This window comes from Xenopus laevis, chromosome 1L (assembly GCF_017654675.1).
Source record: "Xenopus laevis strain J_2021 chromosome 1L, Xenopus_laevis_v10.1, whole genome shotgun sequence".
NCBI classification, from domain to species: Eukaryota; Metazoa; Chordata; class Amphibia; order Anura; family Pipidae; genus Xenopus; species Xenopus laevis.
Window position 1 is genome coordinate 113,854,012 of NC_054371.1, and position 26,020 is coordinate 113,880,031.

Genomic DNA, 26,020 nt, shown 5'->3' on the forward strand with positions numbered 1-26,020 from the left:
TTAAACTCTTGCTTTTTTTAGACAACCTTTTCTTCCCCCATAAAAGCTAAACATACTGCATAAATATATATTGTATACACACACATACATACATAAATAATCTATACAAGATATTAGCTGCTGAACAGAGTGCATATATTCTTACTCTACCTCCTAAAGGCTTTATAGAGAGATGAGGGCTTCATTGCTAGCCAGTCTGCAATCTGTACTGCAAGCTGTAGGGTGGTTCCCTTAAAACATCAGGGTAATGTTGCTACAATTAGATTTTTGTTCACGTCTCTTGGCAGAGGGGCTTCACATCAGTTTTAAAGGGCAGAAGATTATGGTGAACAAATACACTGTGATATGCTAATAAGCTTTATCTATGGCATGCGTTCATTTGTCAACACTTTTGCTGCTGTCAGAAGGTTAAAAATGGAAACCAAATCTTTTATTTACTCCTTTACAGCAAAATCAAGTCCAAATAAGGTGATTGGGTACAGCCTGCAGATTCCAGAGTTGAAAGCTGGCCAAGTCTCTCCTTGGAAAGGATGTAAGTGAAAGCTTTGTGGTGTCTCGGGGGACTGTGGCATCCAATGGTGTTCTTTGTGAGTTTAAAGCAGCCTGGAGTTTAAGTTTAATCGCATCTAGTTGCTCTCTGCACACTTCAGGAAAGCTTCTCCTGGTAAAAATCTTGCTTCCACCCTCGCTTCAAAGGGGCTCCTGACCTAAAGTCAAGATGGAAGCAATTAAGAAGAAGATGCAGATGCTTAAGCTGGATAAGGAGAATGCCATAGATAGGGCAGAGCAAGCTGAAGCAGATAAGAAGGCAGCGGAGGACAAGTGCAAACAGGTATCTTTCAGCCGTTAACACTGTCTATAAAAATCTGGCAAGAGATAAGAACCCTACCAGTACTTTCTGTTACTGCTGTAAATCCTTAAAGCATCTTTTATTTTGGTTCAGAAATAGTTAATGAACTTCTCGGAAACAGCTTCTTCTGTTAATTTACTTTTTTACTTTAGATTTTCATTAATACATATTTTGGATTCTGATACATTTTATAGGAAAATATCACTGGTAGTGCCTTTTGAATTAATACAATTAAGTTAAAATTATCAGGTGGTTGGGAGGGGGGACCATCAGAAATATAGTGCCTGCTTTAATTTGATCAGTATTCTTATTTTTAGTGCTTAAAGGGGTGGTTCAACTTTACGTTAACTTTGAGTATGTTATAGAATTGACAATTCTAATCAAAATTTCCATTGGTCTTCATTATTATTATTTTTTATAGTTTTTGCCTTCTTCTAACTCTTTTCAGCTTTCAAACTGGGGGTCACTGACCCCATCTAAAAAACAAATGCTCTGTAAGGCTACAAAATGTATTGTCATTGCTACTTTTTATTACTCATCTTTCTATTCAGGCCCTCGCTTCTTCATATTCCAGGCTCTTATATAAATCAATGCATGGTTGCTAGGATAAACTGGACCCTAGCAACCTGATTGCAGAAACTACAAACAGGAGAGCTGCTGAATAAAAAGCTAAATAACTCAAAAACCACAAATAATAAAAAATGAAAACCAATTGCAAATTGTCTCAGAATACCACTCTCTACATCATATTAAAAGTTAACTCAAAGGTGAACAACCTTTTTAAGATCCCTACTATGCTTGTTTCATTCAGGCTTTAAAACAGCTGCTAGGCTAATTTAAGCAAGCAGATAACTGTTAAAATTCTAGGTTCATATGATGCCCAGCATCATATACTTATACTTAAGATATGCTAATAGTTATTTTATTAATATTACATTAATATTTTTAATAAGTTCAGTTGAGAAATCTCTATCGAAACTCCAATGATCTCTAATGATCTTCTTACTAGAACTCCTCAATCATAAAAGATCACTTTTTGTGCTGTGTACAGCAGTGTTCACCATCTTATTTGACCATGATCTTCTCAAAAAATATAATAGGTTGGACCCTTACATAATATTGTCCAAAGAAGAGTCATTCCTTCAATGCAAATGGTCTTAAAATTAAAGGAGCACAAATAGTTTAGGCAGCAGTGATTATGATATGAAATCATGTGAGGTCTTTGGTCACATACATTTATATGCACACTCGTTTTCAGTAAAGCTCAGTGGAGCAATTCGGCACCAAGACAATTAGCTTTGACTGGCAATTCAAATGAAGAAAGCAAATAACTTATTGGCTGCTGTGGGCTTCTGCACTAATGTGCATTTGCAAGTACGTTGCAAAACAGCAATTATTTTTTTCACAAGCTGAACTTCTTAGAACTTCTCATGTAACTATCAATGTGTCTATACTGGTATTTAAAGTAAAAGAAAAGTTTAAATCACTGGGAGGTGCCAAATGTTAGGCACCCACCAATCACTATAATAGCGTGCCTGGAGCTCCTGTTAGCAGAAAATCTGCAGCCACTTGGGGTACTACTGCAGCAGCTCGGGGTCCTTCTAAATGAGGACCATGTCATGATCTTCTTCTTTTTTCTCTAAAACAAATTGCACTGGCCAGGGGTATCAGGTACTGTAAGTGATTATAATCTTTGCAGGGTGCAAAGAGCAATAAACAGGATAATATGTAATCTAAAGCACAAAGTTTGCCCAAAAGCAGTAACCTATAGCTACCATATAAGATAAGGTGACTGGCATATGCTACCAGCTAAAATTATTAAAAAATATTATAATAATATGAAATATAATACATTATGCAAATATTCTCTCCACTTTGCTATAAGGTTGAAAAAATACATGTGTCCAAAAAGTTCAACCTTTTTGTCGAAGTGAAATCTACCTAATTGCCAGTTGATCCAGAGGACTGCAAAAAAGACCCACCTGCGGGTTCTCCAATGTGTCTCAGAAGGGAAAAACTATCATATTATAGTTAATTTCAGTCATTGGACATGTGCAATATAGGTACTCACGTGAATCAGGCAAAGAGTATTACCCCAACAACACTAGCATATCCACAGAATTCTTTCTCTCTGTATTGCTAGCAACAAACAGGGCATCACTGGTCACATAAATGACTGATTGAGACACTTTCCTGAATTCTCACCTGTACAGATTTGTTCTCACTTGACACATCAAACTGGATTATGTCAGTTAGAGGAAAAAAGTTCACCTGCATTATCTTTTAGAATATGATAGATTGCCCTATTCTCATCAACGTTTCAATTGGTCTGAATGTTTTTTATAGATTTTAATTATTTGCCTTCCTCTTCTGCCTATTTTCAGCTTTCAATGGGGTGACTTACCCTTACAACTATGCTCTGAGAGGCTACAGTTGTATTCTTATTCCTGTTTATGACTTACAGTATGCTCCTATCCAGACCCTTCTTTATTTGTATTCCAATCTCTCAATTTAAAATCAACAAAAAGAACAAGCTAAACTAATTAAAAACAAAATAAAAAATGATGCCCTGTTGCAAAGTATCTCAGAATATCCCTGTATGCATTGTACTTGAAGCTTTATTGTACTCACTATTGCCACAGGTGAGACACAACTTGCTGTGTTTGGAAGTTCATTGCAGGGTATTGAATACAGTCACTATAACGCTTGCATTCCCAAGTGATGGAACAAAAAAAAAAAGCCTTCCCATAATTTAAAGTTGTATACATAGTGGATTTCTGGATAACGGATCCCATACCTGTACAGTAGAACAGTTACATGGCAAGACACAGCTTGACATCCCATCTACAACATTAGAATAACCCAAAAACTGAAAGAGAGGAGGTCAAATCAGTTCCATTTTCAAAAAATGTTAACAGGAAATAAAGGGATCCTGCCATCCAACCCATGGCTTTAAAGACCTTACTCTGTAAGAACTCCCACTGCTATGTTGGACGTCATAACCCCTCATGTGATAAAAACTTAGATACTGAGGCTTGGAGCCTTGGAACTTAATGACATTTACATAGAGCTCAACAAACTGGAATTTAGATCTGCGTAGGTTTGATGTGTATGCATGCATCCTTTAATAGTGGAAAGAGACTTAAAAACCTCAGTTGTAATGGGCACCCATGACTGGCAGAGCAACTCTTCTGCATGTTCAGCTGTGAGCATTAGAAATAAAAGCATGCATTCTTTAGGAGCCTTGTATTCTAGGCTCCTAAAGAATGAGGCAGCATTATATAAATCACAATTTGGTAAACTGGCCTGCGTTTAAACAGCCCGTTCAAAAATGTTACACTGTTAAAGCAGACACATTCTGCCATTGAATGCTTTTTTGTGAATCTAATGCAGAGATCCCAATGGGTTTATCTCCCCTACTGGGCGCCTGGAGCATAAGGACCAAAATCCAAGCTTTACAGTAATATTTACATCCACCTACAATTTGACAAAAGTATAAAGTAAACCACTTGCCTAAAGAATAAAGATTATAGCTGGAGTAAATATTAGGCTTCCATAAATATGACTATGCCATACAAACAGTCTGTTGCTAACTACCTACAACATTCTAAAATTATATTTTATGGAATTCAAAAGGGAAAGCCACATGGACTTTACATTCTCTTTAGTCTTCTAAAATGTCATTTGTAGAGCAGAACCTGTTCAACCTGAGAGAGATTATTAGAACTTGAGCTAATAATACTTTTTGCCTATCGTTTTAATCATGAAAAAAATATCTGTTTGTTTGCTATTTCTTGTGCTAAAAAGAACAAACAGGACACTGAAGCTTCTCCATGTTTGGTCATTGCAAGGTAAATAATTAGAGTATAAAGGGCTATACTTTGAAGTATCACCACTCTGGCTCAGATAACCGTGTTTCCTCCATCATGATATTTATTCGTTTACTGCATTATGGGCCCTGTAAGACAAGTTTTATGTTTTATCCCTCCTCTGGTAGGAGAACAGTTAATCAAAGAGCTTCAATAGAAATTTCTGTACTTTGTAAGTATCTGACAAGGTAACAGAAATTCTCTTCCTTATTTGGCTATAATTTTTGGATGGGAGCTGGAAGTTGGTTACATGCCAAACTTCTGAAATGCGGTCAGCCCAAACTGTAGGAATTGCTTAATAAAACAGGAGTTTGCTTATTGATGTTACAAAAAAATGTTATTTATTGCACTGGCCTATGTGTCAATTGTGCAATGGCATCTAAAAGGAATGTTTCTACCAACATACACAAATAAATTTTCTATAAGCATTGACAGCTAAAATGCTAGCTGCTCTCTGAGCACTAACATGTTTGTATTATATTATTGCATCACCCTCTACCTACCTCCAGACACTATTTTATGACTTAGGTTTCTCAGTATCCCTACTTATTAACACTAGTGTTCCCAATCTAGCAGCTGCCTTCAGGCAATTTGAAGCTAACAAATGGGGACAGTAACATTAAACGGAAATGTAACAGGGTAGCTTCTCACTTAAGAAAACTTTTCAGATAACTGATCCTTCCATAATTTTGATCTTCATACCTTAAGTCTACTTAAAAACCATTTAAAGATAAAATAAGCCCAATTTTGCATTCAAGAATGATTATTTAGAACATATCTTAGTTGTTGTCAAGTAGAAGGTAATGTTTTATTATTAGAGAAAAAAAGGAAATCATTAAAATTATTTGGATAAAATGGAGTCTGTGGGAGATGGCCTTTCCATAATTTGGAGCTTTCTGGATAACAGGTTTCCGGATAACTGATCCCATACCTCTACTTATTATTGCTGACAGTTTGGTCAGAACTTCACTCCAACAGAAGTCAGTGGATAACAAAGCACACAGTTGGAATGCAATTTTCCACAGATCAATGGGTCCAATTCCAATGGCTAATCCGTTACAGGTTACATCATTTCTGTACATCTTGAAACATGAAAGGGAAATGTATTAAATCTGTAAGATACCTCGGCAGGTACTAGAGCATTATTTAGAAGTAATAACACCAGTGTCAGAGTAAGCCACAGGAATACCAGGAAACCTCATGGTAGGTCCAGGCGTCAAATGGAAGTCAAGCTTATCCACTCAATAGCAATTACCCATTTCTGTTTAAGACAGGAAATGGAGGGAAGTAGATATGATAATCTGTAAGGAGAAAATAAAGAAAGTGAGTGAAAAGAGAAGGAAAAATAGTTTGGAGAGTGGCCTTGCAGACGTTTTCTGGTGGGCCTCTGGCACCTCAGTCTGACACCAAATAACACAGTCCCTACAATGCTCATATTAATTCTAAGGTGAACAAGACTGGAACTGGAGATGATGAGGACCTTGTCAGTGAAAGAATGTTTGGCCTCCAACATGAGAAAAAAACAATTACAAAAAATCAGGGATGATAGACATTGACTGGATCATGTTGATGTTGTGAAGTGAAGTCAAAATGTGAAAATTGATGGATGTGTGTTTTGTTTAACACCACCTTCTATGTAACTATAAGTTTTCACCTCCCAGTACCTCTGATTTTTAGTTCAAGCTGGCATGCTTACTGGGGGGTGGGGGCAGTATACTCCCTTGTTCAGCATAAGGGCAATGCCTATAGTTTCACTCAGGAAAAAATCTATGTTTTTTGTTATTTATAAAGCTAAACAGGGCAGACAGGAAAACTGAAGCTACTACATGTCTGTGTGGTAATAATTAGAATACCAGTGCACCTATAACCCCCTGGATAATGGACTCCTGCTAACAAATAAGCCACAACAGAAGGGGAAGGGAGGGTGTTGTATACTTGTAATCTTTTTTTCTAACTTGAAAGGACCAAATGCAGTATGGAGTAGCATCCCTGCTTCTCCAGTTTAGCTCAAGAAATAATTTTTTATTCAAGAAATAACAAAAAACTTAGATTTTCCTGATTAAAACAGGCAAAAAGTATGTTCAGCACAAGTCCTATTAATTGCACTCATGTTAAACAAGGAAGTATGCTGCCCCTTAAACAATAGCTAGAGGGCAAGTTTTATATGAATACATAAAATATATAACAATTAGTATACAAGTATAGGAGAGTTATGCTTTTAACTACTACATTGTCTTTGTCTTTGTCCCTCTCCATCATGCCCTAAAATTGGCCAAGCAAGGAAGTGCATTTAGGTGAAATTAGTACAAATATATAAATGGAAGTGTGTTTCTAAATAACTTAAAAACTTTGACTGACAGGGATAAAAAAAAATAGGAAATTGTTTCTGCTCAGGACAGAGTAGTGGAGGCATGGAATACTGTATCTTTCTGGTAGCTTGCAGTAACCTTATAGATGTTGGTTCCATTTTGAACCTAAACCTATTTCATTTTATTTTATATGACAATATTTGTTGGTTGTCTGCCACAGTCACTGTGGTACTTTCTGTGTTTCACAGGGCTATAACTAAACTGTGATATATATATAATAGGTAGGGCTGCATCTGTTGCCACATTGTGAAATCCTACAAGTTTACATGGCTTATAAGTGTTTATCTGTAATTACATCTCCTCAGTCTTTAATAGCACAACGCTTTAAAACTTGGCTGAAATACGGGGTCTCTGTGTTTCCCCCACCCACACCCCAAAATAATACAACCTTAATAAAGGAACTCTACTCATAAATTTGGATCGCACAACAGCTGTGTACTTTCTGGGCATCTGTAAAAGAGAATCTCTAACAAGTTAAGTCACGTAGCTAATTTTGCAACAAATGATCGGGCAAACAATACAAGGCATTAAGCAAGCACATTATAAAGAGCTGAGGGGTATTGTATCACTGTATAGGAGAGATTTAGAGGCAGTACAACATGAGATCATTTCTTCATTTTAATATGCACTAGATTAGTTTGGGCATTTGCAAAGGGGTTAAACGGCTTTACCACCTGCTCTTTCTAAAAAAAAAACTGCTTTATGCTTAGCTTAAGAAACCCTTATATTACAAGTGAAAATATAACGAAGGATAGAAGCTAAAGGGGAAATGGGTTAAAACATGAGAAGGTACCTATAATTATATATACATATTGTGTGCTGTGGCTATGGACAGGAGAATCTTCTTCCCTGTAATTGGCTGCCTGCTTTATTTTTATAATGTAAATAGATCCAGCACAGTAAACCTCAGCACATTTTTCCCTTTCCAGCTTTGTAGGAAGTAAGAAAACCAAGGCTGTTAGGAATTTTGGCATGATTATTTTCTTAGCCCTCAGTGCCACTTTTGTTTAAAAGTGATACATCCTGCCAAAATTCCCTAAAACTGAAAAATCCTTGGCTCCATCCATGCTCATATTCATATTTTAAGAGAACTAAAAATATAGATTCATAGATTTCTTTTTTTTTACACTGTACTTTCAGATTTCTTGGGTTCGTGTCCCAACAATTAGTCCAGGACCTGTGTCATGTGTTCCTTTATTTTAATACATCAAATCAAACATTTGGCCCCTATTAGATTTTAGAAGGATTTGAAAAAAATGTCCCAATTGGGGCCAAAACATTGGATATATGTACAATAAGTGAAAATAAAAGAACACATTATACTGGGAGTGCTGGTCCTTGGATCCTGGTTCTGAATCACACATTGGAGTGTGGGCTCTAAGTGGACCAATTTACACACACACACACAGATATGATATATATATATATATATATATATATATATATATATATATATATATATATATATATATACACACACACACACACAAACACACACGCACACTCACATAGATTATATTAAGGGACTTAAGAGGGTGTGGGTACTTGTAGTAAAGTTTGGGGGTTGCAGGATGGACTTCCAGCTTCCAACATTATTGCATGAGACTGGGGCCCCATCTATCCAGTCTTTCCTAACTGTGCCCCCAGCTTTTGATGCAATGTAGCTGTTTGAAATCACAGACCAAACATATGGAAATTTACTTTGTGTCCAAAAATAGCTTCAATTCAATTAGCTTCCTGCTGTTATAAATCTTAGTATAAACCATGCGTGTGGTATTGGGCATAAGTAAATATCCTATGCCCCTCTTCATGGTTTGGCTTGGGCACTTCAATAAATGGGATCAGAAATGTTACTGGTAAATAAAATGTGACAAGGAATCGTTAGAATGGATCTGCAAATCCATTTTGTTTTAACAGCTGCCACCCACATTCATAGTGTAAAAAGACAGACTGTACTTACACATTAGTAAATGCTGCTAAACCATTTAAATGTTTCCTTGGAGTAGTATTTGTGCTTTTGAAGCATTTTATATCAGGATAAAAGTCTTTATTTTCAACGAACAAGTACATGAAATGGTGAATTTTCTGTTAATAGATGCAATTAACTCAGGGTCAGACTGGGCCGATGGGACACCGGGAAAAAACCTGGTGGGCCCCAGCCCAGACAGCTTCCGCTGCTTCTGACCTCCCTCCCTGGCCCCCACCACAGCCATAAGAATAAAAACGTAAGCAGGGATGGAGGGGGTTTGCGGCTCGGGAAGGGCGCCAAAGAGGGCCTTTTTGGCTGTGGCGGGTGGTCCGACGCTGCCCCAGCCGGACGCTGAATTAACTCCAGGGTTGGTTTGTATATTAGGCTGTATTCTTATTTCTGCAGTATGGCTACTGAACTTCTGGTAATGCTATGGTAATTGTCATATAATAGATAGAGCTAGGAATAACCTGTAGAATACACATTCATAAATCAGTTCAAAGTGATAATGTCACTTGTACCACATACCTTCCTCAACATTGTCTTTTATAATAAACAATGTACCCTCTGTTGTACAGTATGAGAATATTAGAAGCCATCTCAGGGTTCCCTTACCTGTCCAAAAGCACTTGGCCTGCAGCCTCACGCCTATATATATATTTATACAAAGTGGAGTGGAGCACCCAACCCCCCTTCTTGGTCATTTGCAAAGGCTGTGACTTAGTACACTTTTGCAGACAAACAATATATCTTTCAAAAAAAGTCCAGACCCAATTTTTGTGACACAAAATCAAAGTTTACCAATATAGGCAAAGCAAACAAACGTGCAATGTTTCGGGGCTCCCGCCCCTTTCTCAAGCATCATGGGCATCAAATGACATCAGACATTTATTCAAGCATTAGGCACACCCACCTTATACATATGCAATTAAGTGCCATATACATTTCTCAATCCTAAACATAGAGATCAATTAATTCCTTATGCATATACAATTAAGTGCCATATACATTTAACAATCCAGAACACAAAGGTCCATTCTCTCCTTGATTAATGTATATATAGCTCACATTAGCATAATAGCTTTATATCCATATAACTACCTTAAATATGGGTTACCTTCCACAGATTATTTTCAATATTCTAAACAAAAGTATGCAGATCATATTCTCTATTGAGACCCTTAGGGTATAGTGTTTGCAATGTGTGAATCCAAAACTTCTCTCTCTTTTGGAGTTGTAAGAGTCTGTTGCACCTGCAGGTGATTGCAAAAGTGAATGGAATTAGCCGCATGGCATTTCTGCCACAGTCCTCCACTAGCACGCTAGAATGCTGTCCAGAAGAGCCCCCATACAGCGGATGCTGCACTGCACCTCAAAAGCTGTTTAGCCACAACCCGTGGCTTTGTCAAGAGGTTGTGGCGAAACAGCTGTTGAGGTGCAGTGCAGCATCCGCTGTATGGGGGCTCTTCTGGATGGCATTCTAGCGTGCTAGTGGAGGACTGTGGCAGAAATGCCATGCGGCTAATTCCATTCACTTTTGCAATCACCTGCGAGTGCTACCCAATATACGGTCGGTATAAACTTTATTTCATTTGACTGTCATATGTCCGCTACAGATAGTGGCGCTGAGGACACATCATTTGTGAACCGGCTATAAGTAATTGGAAGTATGTGTTGCGATAGTTATATCGCTAATGGCGACCATTTGGACTGATTAGTCATTATTGTGCCTCGCAGGTGCAGCCAGCGCACTCTCAGCACTATACAGACTCCAGCACGAATAGAAAGCAATAACCCTCAATATTGAAGCTAATTTTGCACCAAATATCGGCCCGTGGGCATTTTGCAATCCCTTTATTCCCATATTATATGATATTGGGGAGTGAACACATGCTGTTTTGTTTCTAAGTTTTGGAATTTTTCTCTATCAGGATCAATATGGATTCACCCAATTGAATACAACCAACCCAAGGAATCTATAATTACAATTTTGTATCTACTGTTCCAAAGCTTCTTTATCCTCCAATACTAACGGATTACCAAGTTTTTTACACAATAGCATGCTAACTCTTCCCATATCTGATTAATACAATCAGCCTTTGGGGTTATGAGAAGGGATCCCTTCAGCTTCATATGCAGCGCTGCTTAGTTTTTAATTGGTTTTAATTCTATGTGATTATTATGGCATGGTGGTGAATAAAAATTGCTTTTTATTTTATTCTAATGTGTATCTATTTGTATTATCTTTAGATCGTTTCTGACACTTGCATTGTGGAGTTAAAGTCCCTTGTGGTTTTTGTTTTCGTATTTGCTAATTTAGTGGACACCCCAATGCTAGTAGCCAGATATAATCTCATTAAGCCTTATCTGAGTCACTTTTTTGTTGTTTAATGTTTATAAATAATCGGATGTACCTTACGGGCACATGGGTGATACGTATGCACAAAGGGAATCTGTTCTTTACCGCTCCATGTGTTTTCTCTTGTATCGTGTCTGTTCGATTGAGATCCCTCACTCTTGTCAAGTGCATCACTGGGATATCCTCTCTGTGTAAATTTAGTTGCCATCTCTTCCAAACGTGTGGCCAGTCTGTCTTCCTCAGTCACTATTCTTTTAACACGTAACAACTGCGACCTGGGGAGAGATGATATATTAGCCTTAGGGTGAGCACTCTCAAAACGCAATAAAGTATTGAGGTCCGTCGGTTTCACAAAGAGATCAGTATATATATTCTGTCCCTCACGGTACACTTTGGTATCCAGGAATACCACAGACTCCTCACTATGGTTCAGATTTACGCTCAACCATAGTGAGGAGTCTGTGGTATACTGAGGATATTAGAAGTAATTTTAAAATTCCATGACACTTTACAGCTTTCAAATGACCACATTTACAAAAAAAAATGCTCTGTAATGCTACAAATTTACTGTTATTGCTTTTTATTACTCATTTTTATTTAGGTCCTCTAAATACTCATATTTCAGTCTCTTATTCAATGCATGTTTGCTAGGGTAATTTGGGACCTAGCAACTAGAAATTGTAAACTGGAGAGTTGCAGAATAAAAAGCTAAATAACTCAGTTGAAAATTGTTTCAGAATATCACTCTCTGCATCATACTGTTAATTTAAAGGTGAACAACCCCTTTAAGGTTTCTAGTTATAATTAGCAAAAATGTCTTTGCTCCTTTAAGATCTAGTTATCAGCCCCAATGTAATATACCGTTGGCGGCTTTTTTGAAGGAGGGGAGATTTACATAGTAAATCAGTACATAATATACAATAGCTGAGAAGTTTATCACTGCAATACACATTGTTTCCTAGCATATGCATTTTGGCTACAGAATTAGAATGTTACAAAATATTCATCTAACAAAAATGTACTCATAAATTCTTTCTTGCTATTGAATGCCTGCATTGATGTCTGTATTACCAGGTAGAGGATGAGCTTGTGGCCCTGCAGAAGAAGCTGAAGGGAACAGAAGATGAGCTGGATAAATACTCTGAAGCTCTGAAGGATGCTCAGGAGAAACTGGAACAAGCAGATAAGAAGGCAACTGATGTAAGTATTTGTAATGCATATCTTGTTTTTTAAAAAAAAAAACATGTTCCTATAATTGATAGGAACCTCTGGCAGAAGAGCTCTGTTCTACTGGCCCAGTGTTCTACTGGCCTTGGAGAGATTGCCGATTGTTTGCTTGATAACAGTACAGCTTTCTTTGCGCCGACAGCAACTGCTTTTTGTTTCTCTTCTGCCAGAGACTTCATTCTGTTGATAAATGCTAATAGAGTCGAGAAAAATGGAAACTGTAAATTGATGAAGCATGTAGGGTTGCCCCCTTTTCTGAAGAAAAAAAACACCGGCCTATATTTGTTACTAATCTGAACAGATGTGAGATGTCTGCAACTCCCCTACTGGACTGCACTTTTCCCCATAATTGTTACTTGAGCACAGATAGAGGCGACAAATGGGATTTCTAAACTGTTAATTTTGTAGATTTAGGCTCTAGCTTCAGATGTTAGCTGACAAACATGGATCTGTAAACTCTGTAATCTTCTACAATGTGCATGAGGGAGGGCAGCATTAAATACACGACCAGGGGTTTTCCATATTGTGTAAAAAATGACTAAAACATTAAATAAACCTAACAGGATTGTTTTGCCACCAAACAATTATATTGCAGCTTAGTCAAGTACAAGGTACTGTTTTATTATCACAGAGAAAAAATAAATTATTTAAAAAAAAATAGAATTATTTGCTTACAATGGACTAAATTGGAGATGGCCTTCCCGTAATCTATAGCTTTCTGTATACTGGCTTTGATGGATAAGTGATCCCATACCTGTATGGGATCAATGACCAAGTAAGAAATATTTTTGAAACATGTTTCTACATGTTTCTATTCACTTAGAACAAGGTAAAACAAAGTGTTAGAAAGCTGTATGAATTGCAGAAACTATCCCCTAGTTTACATATGTTATTTATATCCCTAAATGCAACTAAATATTACCCACTGACATATGGCCGCCAACCATTACCACTTCCATTATATATTGTAAATGTGTTTTTTAGACTGTTTTTTAAGTTCAAACCCCCACTTGTAGTCCTGCATTTGCAAAGGGCCCTCCCAAACAAATAAAATGATTACAGATATATGACATATAACATCTCCAGTCATGCTTAGAACAGCATAGAACAGCAGCCCCAAGGTATTTGGAAACTCTGGTTTTATTTTTTCTCAAAGTGGTGTTTACCTAATGACCACTAGAGGTCAGAATTTGAAAAGCTACAAAAGCAACAACTGATTGTGCAATTATTTGAAACTTTCAAATTTGTGTAAAACGAATAGCACAATGATGAGAGATTACAGCATTCCTTAATTGTATAATAAATTATTAAATACACTGACATTATCCATGGAACCAGGCATAAATATTATATGTCTCATTGCCAATAGGGATGCACCGAATCCACTATTTTGAATCGGCCGAACTCCCCGAATCCTTCACAAAATATTCGGCGAATACCGAACCGAATCGAAATCCTAATTTGCATATGCAAATTAGGAGTGGGAAGGGGAAAACATTTTTTACTTCCTTGTTTTGCTACAGAAAGTCAGCAATTTCCCTCCGCTTCCCTAATTTGCATATGCAAATTAGTCTTCCGATTCAGTTCTGCCGAATCCGAATCCTGCTGAAAAAGGCCGAATCCCGAACCGAATCCTAGATTCAAACACTTGCAAAATCTTGTCGTATTCAACTGCGCAACATTGCCCGAATACAACCATATCTCAGTTCAGAATCAAATAAAACACTGATCCAGTCTCTCATCATCTCCTGCCTTGATTACTGCAACCTACTCCTCGCAGGTATTCCAACAATTTGCCTTTCACAATCCAATCTGTGCTAAATGCTGCTGCTAGACTCATTCATCTATCTCACCACTCAACATCAGCTGCTCCCATTTGCATGTCCCTTCACTGGCTCCCAATTTCCTCTAGAATCAAATTTAAATAACTAACACTCACATTCAAGGCCCTTAATAATGAAGCCCCTCCCTATATTTCATCTCTGATCTCCAAATACACTGCAACCTTCGCTCTGCTTCTGATCTTCGCCTCGCTTCTCCTCTCATCACTTCTGCCCATTCTCGTCTACAAGACTTCTGTAGGGCGTCTGCTTTTCTCTGGAACTCTCTGCCTCGAACTGTCAGACTTTCTCCTTCTTTCCAAAATTTCAAGCGCTCCTTAAAAACCCACCTGTTTAAAGAAGCTCATTCAATGTACTTTAATTAATCATTGCTGTAAACAAAATTGTTTCTAAAATCCTAATGTCTACATTGTACCTTAAACTTTAGTTTGTAAACTGTAATTTGTAGGGCTCCCTAATCCTATTGTACTCTGTTAACCCTTGTTTGTTATCCACCATTTATTCCCTGTTTGTTATAACAAGGTAAGCACTGCATCTGCGCTATATAAATAAATGATGATGATTCGGGGCATCCCTAATTGCCAATCATGGTAGCTACATCATTGATAGCAGGAGTATGTTCCACCTAACTGGCATAACTGGTAAAATGCCAGACTGAGATTAGCATTAATATATTTGTCTTTTTATACTGTATAGGCTTCCCATTTGTTATGCTTGGTGGCTGTTATGCCTCTGATCCCAATACCAACCCCCTGCTTCTGCTGTTTTACATTTCCATATCTTTTCTCATTTCTGAAACCTTTCACTAAATCTTTGTTACCTTCTACTCCTTCATTGATTCCATCACCAATCATTCATGTGGCTGCTCCTGTAACTGCTCTTCTTTGCTATCTAGAACAAGGACAAACAGCTTTAACTATCCAGGTGTTGCTGAACTGTTATTCCCAGAGGCTGGCTAGGAATGCATGGAATCATAATGCAGCAACATCTGTAGAACCACTGAGGAATTTTAAGAGCTCAGGAGTGCATTCATCTTAAAATGAATCTGCCATTTGTAATGTTATACTATCGTAAAGCTCTTTGTAATTTGCCCATATATTGTGCTGTTACATTTTTTGTTTGTGGCTTCCTGACACAATTCTTGGTTTCAGCCAAGTCACACTAGAGATAGAAAAAAAAGAATTGTGGGGAGTTTAACTTGTGCTTAATGTAAATGCACTCTGGGTGTGGGAACGGCTGTGGGAGCAACAATATAGTTGGTAAAACAAACAGTTGCTGTTTTAATTCTGACACCTATTAACACTGATATTTATGTTGCAAGTGTTGCAACATTGTCCCAAAATGCATCCAGTTACCACAACCACTCCTACAACTTCATTTTGGGACAATGCATTGGCATGTTTGGATGTGGTACACACTTGCACAGCAACCCTGAGCCAAAATGTTGATTCTTTCTATGCAATAATACAATAAAATATTTACATACATTCACAGTCCTACTGAGTAAATTTTGCAGATTTATCAAAGGTCGAATTAAAAATTCAAATTCGAAATTCAAGTTTTTTTATGGTCAAAACTTCGACTAGGGAGTTTTTCAAATTCAATTCAATTTTTTCAGAAAAGTATATACTCTAGCCCTTTAAGAACTCAAATTTGACTATTCTCTGCCGAATTGCTGTTTAAGTCAATGGGAGATGTCCAGAGATCAATTTGGAGTTGTTTGCAGCCTTCCTGACATTCCGAAAAAACTTGAATTCGATTACAGTTTTCGGGTTGATCCTATCCACCCGAGTTTAAAAAATTTGATTTTCATAATAAATTTTGATTGGTTGAATTTTGAGTTCATGGGAGTTTATGGGAGTTTTTAAAAAACTCACATGAATTCTAAATTCGACCTTAGATAAATGTGCCTCTTAGTTATCTTGAGCACCGAGGCCATATTTACTTCTTGGGCTATAGACATATAGATACTGTTTTCACATAAATAGATCTAACTGGGTTTTAAAGTCCTAAAACCTGGATAGAAATAATACAAATAAACATACAGATATGTAAGTAACTACTTCTGCATAGGGTTAATCAGATATCCTATGATTTCTGAGGTCTATCTGCTTCTGACTATATAGTGTTGCATTTGCCTGTACAGGGGTACTGAGATTTTTCCTGGTGGGCCCTTTGAACTTTCTGGGGCACAAAGCATTAACTCTTTTCCACCTTTTTCTGGTTCTTCTTTGCATTTATTTAGTTCCAGCAGTAAGATGGATAGGATAGAGTTAATCTAGACAAAAGCCAAATGTATTGCCACATACATGCAGAAGAAACCAAGGAGGCTTTTAATTATAAGGGCTGCCAGAGTGAGTTTCTTAGGAAGAAGTTGCACAGTGTTAATCGGAGAGCCAGAGCTAATGGATAGAAATAACCCCTTTGCAGTCTGAGCATATGGCAAATAAGTATATTTTGCAATAAAATACTTTTTGTGTTATATATAAAAAGCTAGTGTGTGTTGCTCTGAATAATAATATAATAATAATGTGTAGAAATGTTATATATTGCTAAATACTTACAGTATACATACCAAACCCATCACTTTACTGATATCATGCACATTAAAGGTAAATATCTACATTTAGCAAAGATACATTTTGTTAGATCATTTGTACAAAGCACATGTAAGCTGGTACTTCCCCCCAAGGTAGTGTCCTTGTGTCAGTCCTATGTGACACAAATGTATTATAATTGTTATTATTATTATTATCTTTGTGCATGTGAGGTCAGGACTGAAGAACTTCATCTGTTGCCAAACTAAGCTGTCACCATTAATGTTGCCACCTGGCCACTAGCATAAGGCTTTAAAATACAGAAAGAATACAACTTTTTTTTAGAAAAACTCTACCCATCATCATCATTTTGTGTCCTAAAGAAAAGTCATTTTATGAGATGAGATGGAGAGGAAGTCATTTGCAGTGGCCAAGTTTTTTTCTGTGTTTAATGCATCACTTATTGTATGTGAGGTTGCTAGTCAGACTCCCTCAGTTTATCCCTCATAGTCTCTTACTATGTACTGCTTATAGCAGGTTTGCATTCCAGAAAGCTTAGACCCTCTGCTACCTTCCATTTATTCTGGAACACATTGTTGACACAGTATAATAATTGCAGGTATGCCAGGCATCAGTATGCCCCTTACCCCTTTGCAAGGACCCCTAACAGACATATGATTGAATGCCAAGGTTTGTGATCCTTTGTAACACATTAAAGTATATGAAAGTAGGAAACAACTACTACAGGAATCTACAAGAAAAAGTTTTTTCCAATATTAATGAACAGTTACATTTAATTTCTCCAACTTTAAAACACAGGAACAAAGAAAATACAGTAGTAATTGTGGCATGTGCAAAGGTTTAGATACGTTGGGCTGTTTGGTACTCAACAATCATGTACTTTAACCTGAGTGAGATTTGGAAAATAATTGAACTGATGCTTTCAAAGCAGGAGAAGGCTATAGAAATATTGCAAAAGCTTCCAGCTCACTATTGTCTGTAATGTTAACAAGAAATGACAGTTAAAGAGAACTGTGGGGGCCAAGGAAAGATCTGGAAGGCCAAGAAAACTTTAAGAGAAAACTGCTGGTATGCTGCAAGGACCTGCAGGAAGGTTTGGCTGACACAGGAGTGGTGTTGTAATGTTCAGAACACACTGTTCTTTAAGTTTCTCTTTTAACTTCACTTGAAAGTCTTATTGACCTTTTTCCAGTCTTCTTCCTTCTGCTTCACATCTAAAAAAACAGGACCTGGTGCACTGCAAATCTCTTTGCCGAAAACTCATATGCACTGCAGTTCTGTTTGCTGGGATCTGTTTAAATATGAAAATGACGGCATACCTCTCATGATTTAAATATTGAAAAGTGACAATTTAGATTACACTCCTAATTTTCCGTGTTTACTCCAGTATTTAAGAAAGGGTGTCGCTGGCAATAAAAAAAAAAATATCTGGAGCCCAATGTAGGTGAAATTCATGAATCAAACAAATGTCTAACTAACACTATACTATTGATAAATATTAAATATGTTAAAATGGAATATGAAGGGATGAATGTAGGAAGCGGAGCATAGTGTTGACTAGTGATGGGCGAATTTGCGCGATTCGCCGCCAGTGAATAAATCCGCAAAACGCCCGCAAAAATAAAAATTTGCCAGCGTCAAAAGATTTTTTTCGCCGGTGTTGAAAAAAATGAGACGCCGGCGCCATTTCACGAATTTTTCACAAATTTCACAAGGAAATTCGCTAATTTTCCGCCAAAGCGAAACGGCGCAAATTCGCCCATCACTAGTGTTGACGTGTATCATTTTTAATGTATGGAGTTTTATTGTAAAGGATATCTGCTGGTTAAATGGGACTGCCCACCCCCATAATATATTTTCATGTGAATAGGGAATATGTCCACAAATCAAATTAACACAGATACCATTTCCTGCTTGCCATCTGTATCCAATCACAATAAGTCTGCCCTTTACTTTAAAAAGTGACTGCTGTGAGGCTTGTCTCTTGCCCTTCCCGTGTGCATCAAGTTCCCACACTTAAGGAAAGAGTTGTATCTTTTTCCTCAGTATGTCAACTGATAAAAATTATTGCCCATGTGACACAAAAGTTAAACTAACATGCAACATTTAGAGATCAGTTATGCAGCTGAGCTCTACTACCTCACTGAATAGTTTGACTGTCTACTCAAAGCAGCCAAATGTATCCAGGCAAATTGCAACATTTGTGAAACTGGGAAAAAAAATGCTTGTGGACCCTGTCTGCTTCAGACTGCTCATTGTCCTGCTGGGTGACGTCAACCTCCCACTGTCTTGTTGGGCCCTGTTGACCATCTGCTGCCACTACCCGACTGTTTCTTTGGAAGGCAACAAATAAATACATGATGGCTATGCATTCCACTGTGGATGCACGGCCATCTTTATGTTTCAGCAATGCAGAAGGAAGAGTGAGGCAAGCAGAGTGGGAAGAAATGTTTGTGGTATTCTGCTTATGCTAGTGTAGGGGAGGTAATGCGTTCGATCATTCCTTTTTCTGCAGTGACCAGACTGTCATGTCTAGGGTTAATATGCTCATTGTCCATTTTCTGCAGTGATCTTACTGGCATATCTGGGTAATTATGGCTAAAGGGAGTTGCAAGACATTCCTGCTCGTTCATGCACATAGTGGATGGGAATGAACTTTGTGATGGGTTGTGGCAGCAGTTGCACTAATGTGTTGTGTGGGCCCCTGGGGTGAGTTTCTCTGGTGGGTCCCAGGTACCCAGATTTGTGGAGCGCACTTTGACTGTAGCATGAACTAGTAACCCTAGAAGGTCTTGTAGGAAGTTCCTAACTGACTGTTTAGGGTTATTTTCACCACTAGTCTGTCTGAATCAATTCTTCAGTGCTTATAAAAGATAATATTCATCCAGTGCAGACAAAATCCATTGCAAACAAACCTTGCTGACTTTCAATGGAATCAAACTGAGTATTGTATTAATTTAAGTCTAAAAGCTTGGAGTAAAAATCAAGAGCAGACTGCAACACTGGCATTTAGGAACTTACATTACTATACATTGTTTACAAAATCAGAAAAACTTCTGCAGACCTTGAGACACCAGTCATATAAAGCTTCACAGAAGATTAGGAGTAGAAAACTGGGCAGGATTAAAGAACACTGCTATGTTATTTCTGTGCAGAAACAGGCCACACAAAAAAATGATGAGTGTAACTGGTACAGTCACTTCTGAGCCTTTATATTGGCTGTGATATAATTCTGTGTTTAGGCAAAGAGAGCAAAACGATACATTTGCCAGTCTCAAGCCATAACATTGAAATAAATATGACAAGGGAACAGGCACAGACTTTAACACAAAATAAGTAATAAACAAAGTTAAGGATCTGCAAACATATATATATATATATATAGTTAATCTGCCTCTGGAAGGGAAAACATAATGTCCACTAGTTATTAAAGTTTGAATTCTGTTTGAGGACATCTCTGGATCTTACAATGTAAATGGAAATATTATAGTTTGAAAAAAACCATGCTGCTTCTGTTATACTGTAAATCCCACATTTGCAATAATCCACTTGGTGAAGCGCACTGATGTCACAGGATTGGAATGTTCAGTAGGGGGTTATGTGCTCTCACTGGTGGAATTGGAAGCACAATGCTAGGGCCTTGCGATAGACACTAGGACACTAAGGGGGTTATATATATCAAAGGTTGCGTTTGTGAGGTTTGTGATGTTTTTCTACCTCGAATAAACTCACAACTCGAATGTTTGCTTATTTATGAAAGAACCCGGATATAAAAATCTCGATTGAATACAATCTGGGAAAAACTTAAACACCAAGTTTTTGAGCACATACCAACATAAAAAACCCGAAAATCGTGAAGGCATAAAACATCTTCATATGGTTTAAGGGATCTCTGCCATTAACTTCTACATGACCTCTACAGGTTTTAGCTGAAGTATTTTCAGATTGGTAGTGGTAGCGAATTTGCACCTGCCGAAGTGTGGCGGAGCCTTCGCAGGTGAAAATTTGGCCATTAGTGAATAGCTATAGAAAAACACTGTACTCTTGAGGCAACTAGTAGGGAATTAAGATACCACTGTTGTTAAGTTGTTTTTTTTACACATTATTGTAAAAATTGCAACATTGAAACATGGTGTAAATATTCTATATTATTATTATTATTTTATTATTAACATGTATTTATATAGCGCCAACATATTGCGTAGCACTGTAAAGTAAATGTGATTATACAACTACATCACATGAATTACATATATAGAATATATGGAGTAACAAACATCACAATCAATACAGGTACAAAGAGGTGAGGAAGGCCCTATGCATAGGCATACAGTCTAAAGGGAAGGGAGTAATACACAAGGTGTGGGAGTGGGCAAAATCGAAGTAAGTGGGTGAGCAATGTGGTACTGTATGTGGTGTTGCGTTTGGTAGTTAAGCAGAGTGAGGGTAGGCTTCTCGAAAGAAGTGCGTTTTCAGAGATTTTTTGAAAGCAGAAAGGTTGGGAGAAAGTCGGACAGACCGTGGGAGAGCGTTCCAGAGGAGGGGTGCAGCCCTTCCAAAGTCTTGAATGCGAGCATGTGAGGAGGTAATGAGAGAAGAGTTGAGTAGCAGGTCAGTAGAGGAGCGTAGTAAGCGAGTGGGTGAGTATATAGAGATGAGTTCAGAGATGTAGGGTGGAGCAGAGTTGTGAAGTGCTTTGAAAGTCAGTGTCATTAATTTGAATTTGATTCTGAAAGGTAACGGAAGCCAGTGCAGGGATTGACAGAATGGTGAGGCAGAGGAGGAGCGGTTGCTGAGGTGTATGAGCCTCGCAGCAGTGTTCATTATGGACTGGAGAGGTGACAGTCTCTGGAGGGGGAGGCCAATTAAAAGAGAGTTGCAGTAGTCTAGACGCGATATGATGAGAGAGTGAATAAGAATTTTGGCAGCGTCTTGGGTGATAAATGATCGTATTTTGGATATGTTCCTTAGGTGGAAGTGACATGATTTAATAAGTGACTGGATATGAGGAGTGAATGACAGGGCAGAATCTAGGATAACCCCAAGGCACCGGGCCTGGGGAGAGGGGGTGATAGTGGAATTGTTAACTATGATGGATACTTCGGGGATGCTACTGGTGTTAATTGGAGGAAAGAGAACCAATTCAGTTTTAGAGAGGTTTAATTTAAGGTAGCGTTGCGACATCCAGGTAGAGATAGCGGACAGGCAGGAGGAGACGCGAGTTAGGAGTTCTGGGTTGAGATCAGGAGATGAGAGATAGATCTGAGTATCGTCAGCATAGAGGTGGTAGTGGAAACCATATGAATTTATTAATTTGCCAAGGGAGGAAGTATAGAGGGAGAATAGTAATGGTCCCAGGACAGAGCCTTGAGGAACTCCAACAGAAAGAGGTAGGGGAGAAGATGATACTCCATTGTAGGAGACACTGAAGGAACGATTGGTGATGTAAGAAGAGAACCAGGACAGGGCTGTGTCACGAAGGCCAAGCGACTGGAGGGACTGGAGGAGGAGAGGGTGATCTACAGTGTCAAGCAGTATTAGTAGTGAGAAATGATTGTTGGCTTTAGCGGTTTAAAGGTCATTAGTTAGTCGAGTCAGGGCAGTTTCCGTGGAGTGTTGTGGCTTAAAACCAGATTGTAGGGGGTCCAGCAGGTTATTGTCAGAGAGGAATGAGGTAAGTCGGTTGTAGACTAGGCGCTCAAGTAGTTTAGAGATGAAAGGTAGCAGAGAGATAGGTCGGAGGTTGTCAAGATTTGAGGGATCAAGAGAGGGTTTTTTCAGAATGGGGGTGACAAGAGCATGTTTTAGTTGAGAAGGAAACAGTCCAGTTGAGAGCGAAAGATTAAATAGGTGGGTTAAGGCTTTGATTAGACAAGGATTGGTATTGCGGAGAAGTTTTGAGGGAATTGGATCAAGCGGGCAGGTGGTAAGGTGAGAAGAGGCCAGAAGCTTTGAGACTTCCTCATCAGTGACAGGGGTGAAGGAGCACAGGAGAGACTGGGCAGTGTGGAGGGAGGGTGGTGGAAGTCTAGGGGGGTTGAGTAGTGTAATGTCCCTTCTGATAGTGTCAATTTTGTTTTTGAAGTGCTCAGCAATATCTTGAGCAGAGACAGATGTGCATGGAGGGGGTGGAGAAGGGGAAAGGAGAGTGTTAAAGGTGGAGAAAAGTTGTGCTGGTTTTTTAGAAAGGGAGTTAATGAGTGAAGTAAAGTATGTTTGTTTGGCTTGGAAGAGGCTGGTGTTAAAGGAGCGCAGGGCAGATTTGTAGCTCCAAAAGTCTGATTCTGAACGGGATTTGCGCCAGCGACGCTCAAGTGCACGTGAGTTTCTTTGGAGCGCTTTTGTATGAGCAGTATGCCAAGGTTGAAGTGGTTTGGGTCGAGAACGTTTAGTTTTTATAGGAGCAAGCTCATTTAGGGCAGTGGGGAGAGTACTATAGTAGACAGAGGTAGCCACATTAGGACATGAGATGGCTGAGATATTAGAGTGAAGAGAGTCAAAGGAAGAAGAGAGATGTGACACGTCTACAGCTTGCAAGTCACGGTAAGTACGTGTTTGGGGAATAGCAGGGGGTGAGGAGGGAGTTAGTGAGAGTTGAAATGTGAGCATATTGTGATCAGAAAGGGGAAATGGGGAGTTAGTAAAATTGGAGGTTGAACAGAGTCTGGTAAATATGAGATCCAGAGCATTACCATTGGAGTGAGAGGGGGAGTCTGAGCACAAAGATAAGCCTAGGGAGGAGGTTAGTGAAAGAAGTTTAGAGACAGAAGAGTTGTTGATGTTGTTAACGGGTATATTAAAGTCACCTAATATGATGGATGGGATGTTAGATGAAAGAAAGTAAGGAAGCCAGGCAGCAAAGTTGTCCAGAAATTGTGCAGTTGGTCCTGGTGGTGGATATATAACAGCAATGCAGAGTGAAACAGGAGAAAAGAGCCTAATGCAGTGAGCCTCAAATGAGGAGAATGATAAAGAGGGAACAGGTGGAAGAACTTTAAAAGTACAGTGGGGAGAGAGAAGCAAACCCACCCCACCTCCAGGTCTGTTACCAGGTCTGGGAGTATGAGTAAGGTGTAGGTCCCCATAGGACAGGGCAGCAGGTGAGGCAGTGTCAGTAGGAGAGAGCCAGGTGTAATGGAATCCGAAGGTTCTTACCTGCATGGCGTCCAAGATGGCGACCAAGATGGCGTCCCCCTGCTCCACCATGTGGTCCCTGCTGGTCGCAGGCCATCAACGTCAAGATCGAGTCGCCCAGGGATTGGTCGCCGGCGACGGAACGGACGCCGGCGTCAGAATCGGGCGCCGACGTCAGCGTGGGGACGCTGGCGTCTGCGTCTGACGCCAGTGCGTCAGTTTTTGGCGCCAAGCCCAGGACTATTTTAACCCCATTCCCCTTTTCTTCATTGCCCGATTATAGGTTCCTTTACTGTGTTCCTGGGTGTTATCATTCTGCTATATTTTCCTGTGTACCGTTTATTGCCTGTTTCCTGGACTTTGCTGATTGCCGCCTGAACTGACCCTTTTGCTTGTATTTGACGATTCTTCTGGATAAACCCTTTCTGTACTGCGAACCTGGTCTGGTCTCCTCTTTGGTCCTTACTATTACTGTGCCTTCGGGCCCATTACACCAGGTTTCAGTAAGCGCAAGTAGGTTAAAGGAATTTGCAATGAAATGGTCGTGTATAGCGGTGAGTTTGTTGCAGACAGATCTGGCATTCCAGAGAGCACATGAAAGATTAACTGGGTTTTTGGGTATAGGAGTAAGTGTTCTGTACTGTTTGAATTTGCTCCGGAGAGAAGGAGCTCGTGGCCGTGATATAACTGGGATGGGGTAAGGGCCAGGGTTTGGGGAATAGTAGGTGAGATTAATAATAAAAGGGAAAGGACCATGAAAACTCAACCCATTTATAAAATCCTGACCCAAAAATCTAACTTGTCCCACTTTAAAGGTCCAACCTTTGCATGTCTCCTGCATGAACCTGTTGCTTGTTCATCTAGGGGCACATTTACTTAGCTCGAGTGAAGGAATAGAATAAAAAATACTTCAAATTTCGAAGTATTTTTTTGGCTACTTCGACCATCGAATTGGCTACTTCGACCTTCGACTGCGACTTTGAATCGAACGATTCGAACAAAAAATCATTCGACTATTCGACCATTCGATAGTCGAAGTACTGTCTCTTTAAAAAAAACTTTGACCACCTACTTCGCCACCTAAAACCTACCGAGCATCAATGTGAGCCTATGGGGAGGTCCCCATAGGCTTTCTAGCCAATTTCTGATTGATGGAAAATCATTTGATCGATGGATTTAAATCCTTCTAATTGTTCGATTCGAAGGATTTAATCGTTCGATCGAACGATTATTCGAATAGCGCTAAATCCTTCGACTTCGATATTCGAAGTCGAAGGATTTAACTTTGAGGGTCGAACATCGAGGGTTAATTAACCCTCGATATTCGACCCTATGTAAATGTGCCCCCTAGTGTTTCGATGATTAGGTTAAAAAAAAATCTGCTTGTATTTGTGACCAGCATGAGGCATTCCACTTATTTATCTGCTTCAAGGAGACAAGTAACTGGTAAATGTGTGCTATGTTTTAGCTTACAAATGTGACCTGAAGGACTTGTGAGGTATGACATATATAGAGGAAACAAATACTCAATAAAATACAACAGAACTCTGTAGGGTTCATTTACGGCCTTCAAGTGCAGTGTGCTAGGTGCAATTTCGGACACAATTGCCATTTTGTTTTTTACTCACAACGCAGTCAAAATGACATTTACCAAATACTTCAGGTGCAAGCGCACTGCGTCTATTGAAAAAGACCACTATGCGAGGCAGTCACTCTCAAAGGGGCCCCAGAAACTTTAGGGACCCTTTGGATCTAAGCATGGCATAAATGATAGTGCTTCCTTACATTACACAGCTTGTGGAAGAAAGGGGGGGCAAAACAATATTCTTGCACTGGCGTCCTTT

The 26,020-nt window shown here is 38.9% G+C and overlaps 1 protein-coding gene across 2 annotated transcripts in view; it reads left to right on the forward strand.

Moving 5' to 3' along the window:
- Positions 1-541: 541 nt before the first annotated feature.
- The window catches only part of tpm4.L (tropomyosin 4 L homeolog), an 81,671-nt gene continuing 56,192 nt past the window's right edge, over positions 542-26,020 (forward strand). The window contains exons 1-2 of one of the 2 annotated variants that reach the window (XM_018262103.2): positions 542-832; positions 12,491-12,616. In XM_018262103.2, coding sequence (XP_018117592.1) covers positions 719-832; positions 12,491-12,616 — 240 coding nt within the window. In that variant the 5' untranslated portion in view covers positions 542-718. The remainder of the gene's footprint in view (positions 833-12,490; positions 12,617-26,020) is intronic. The other variant, NM_001086310.1, reaches the window with a different exon arrangement.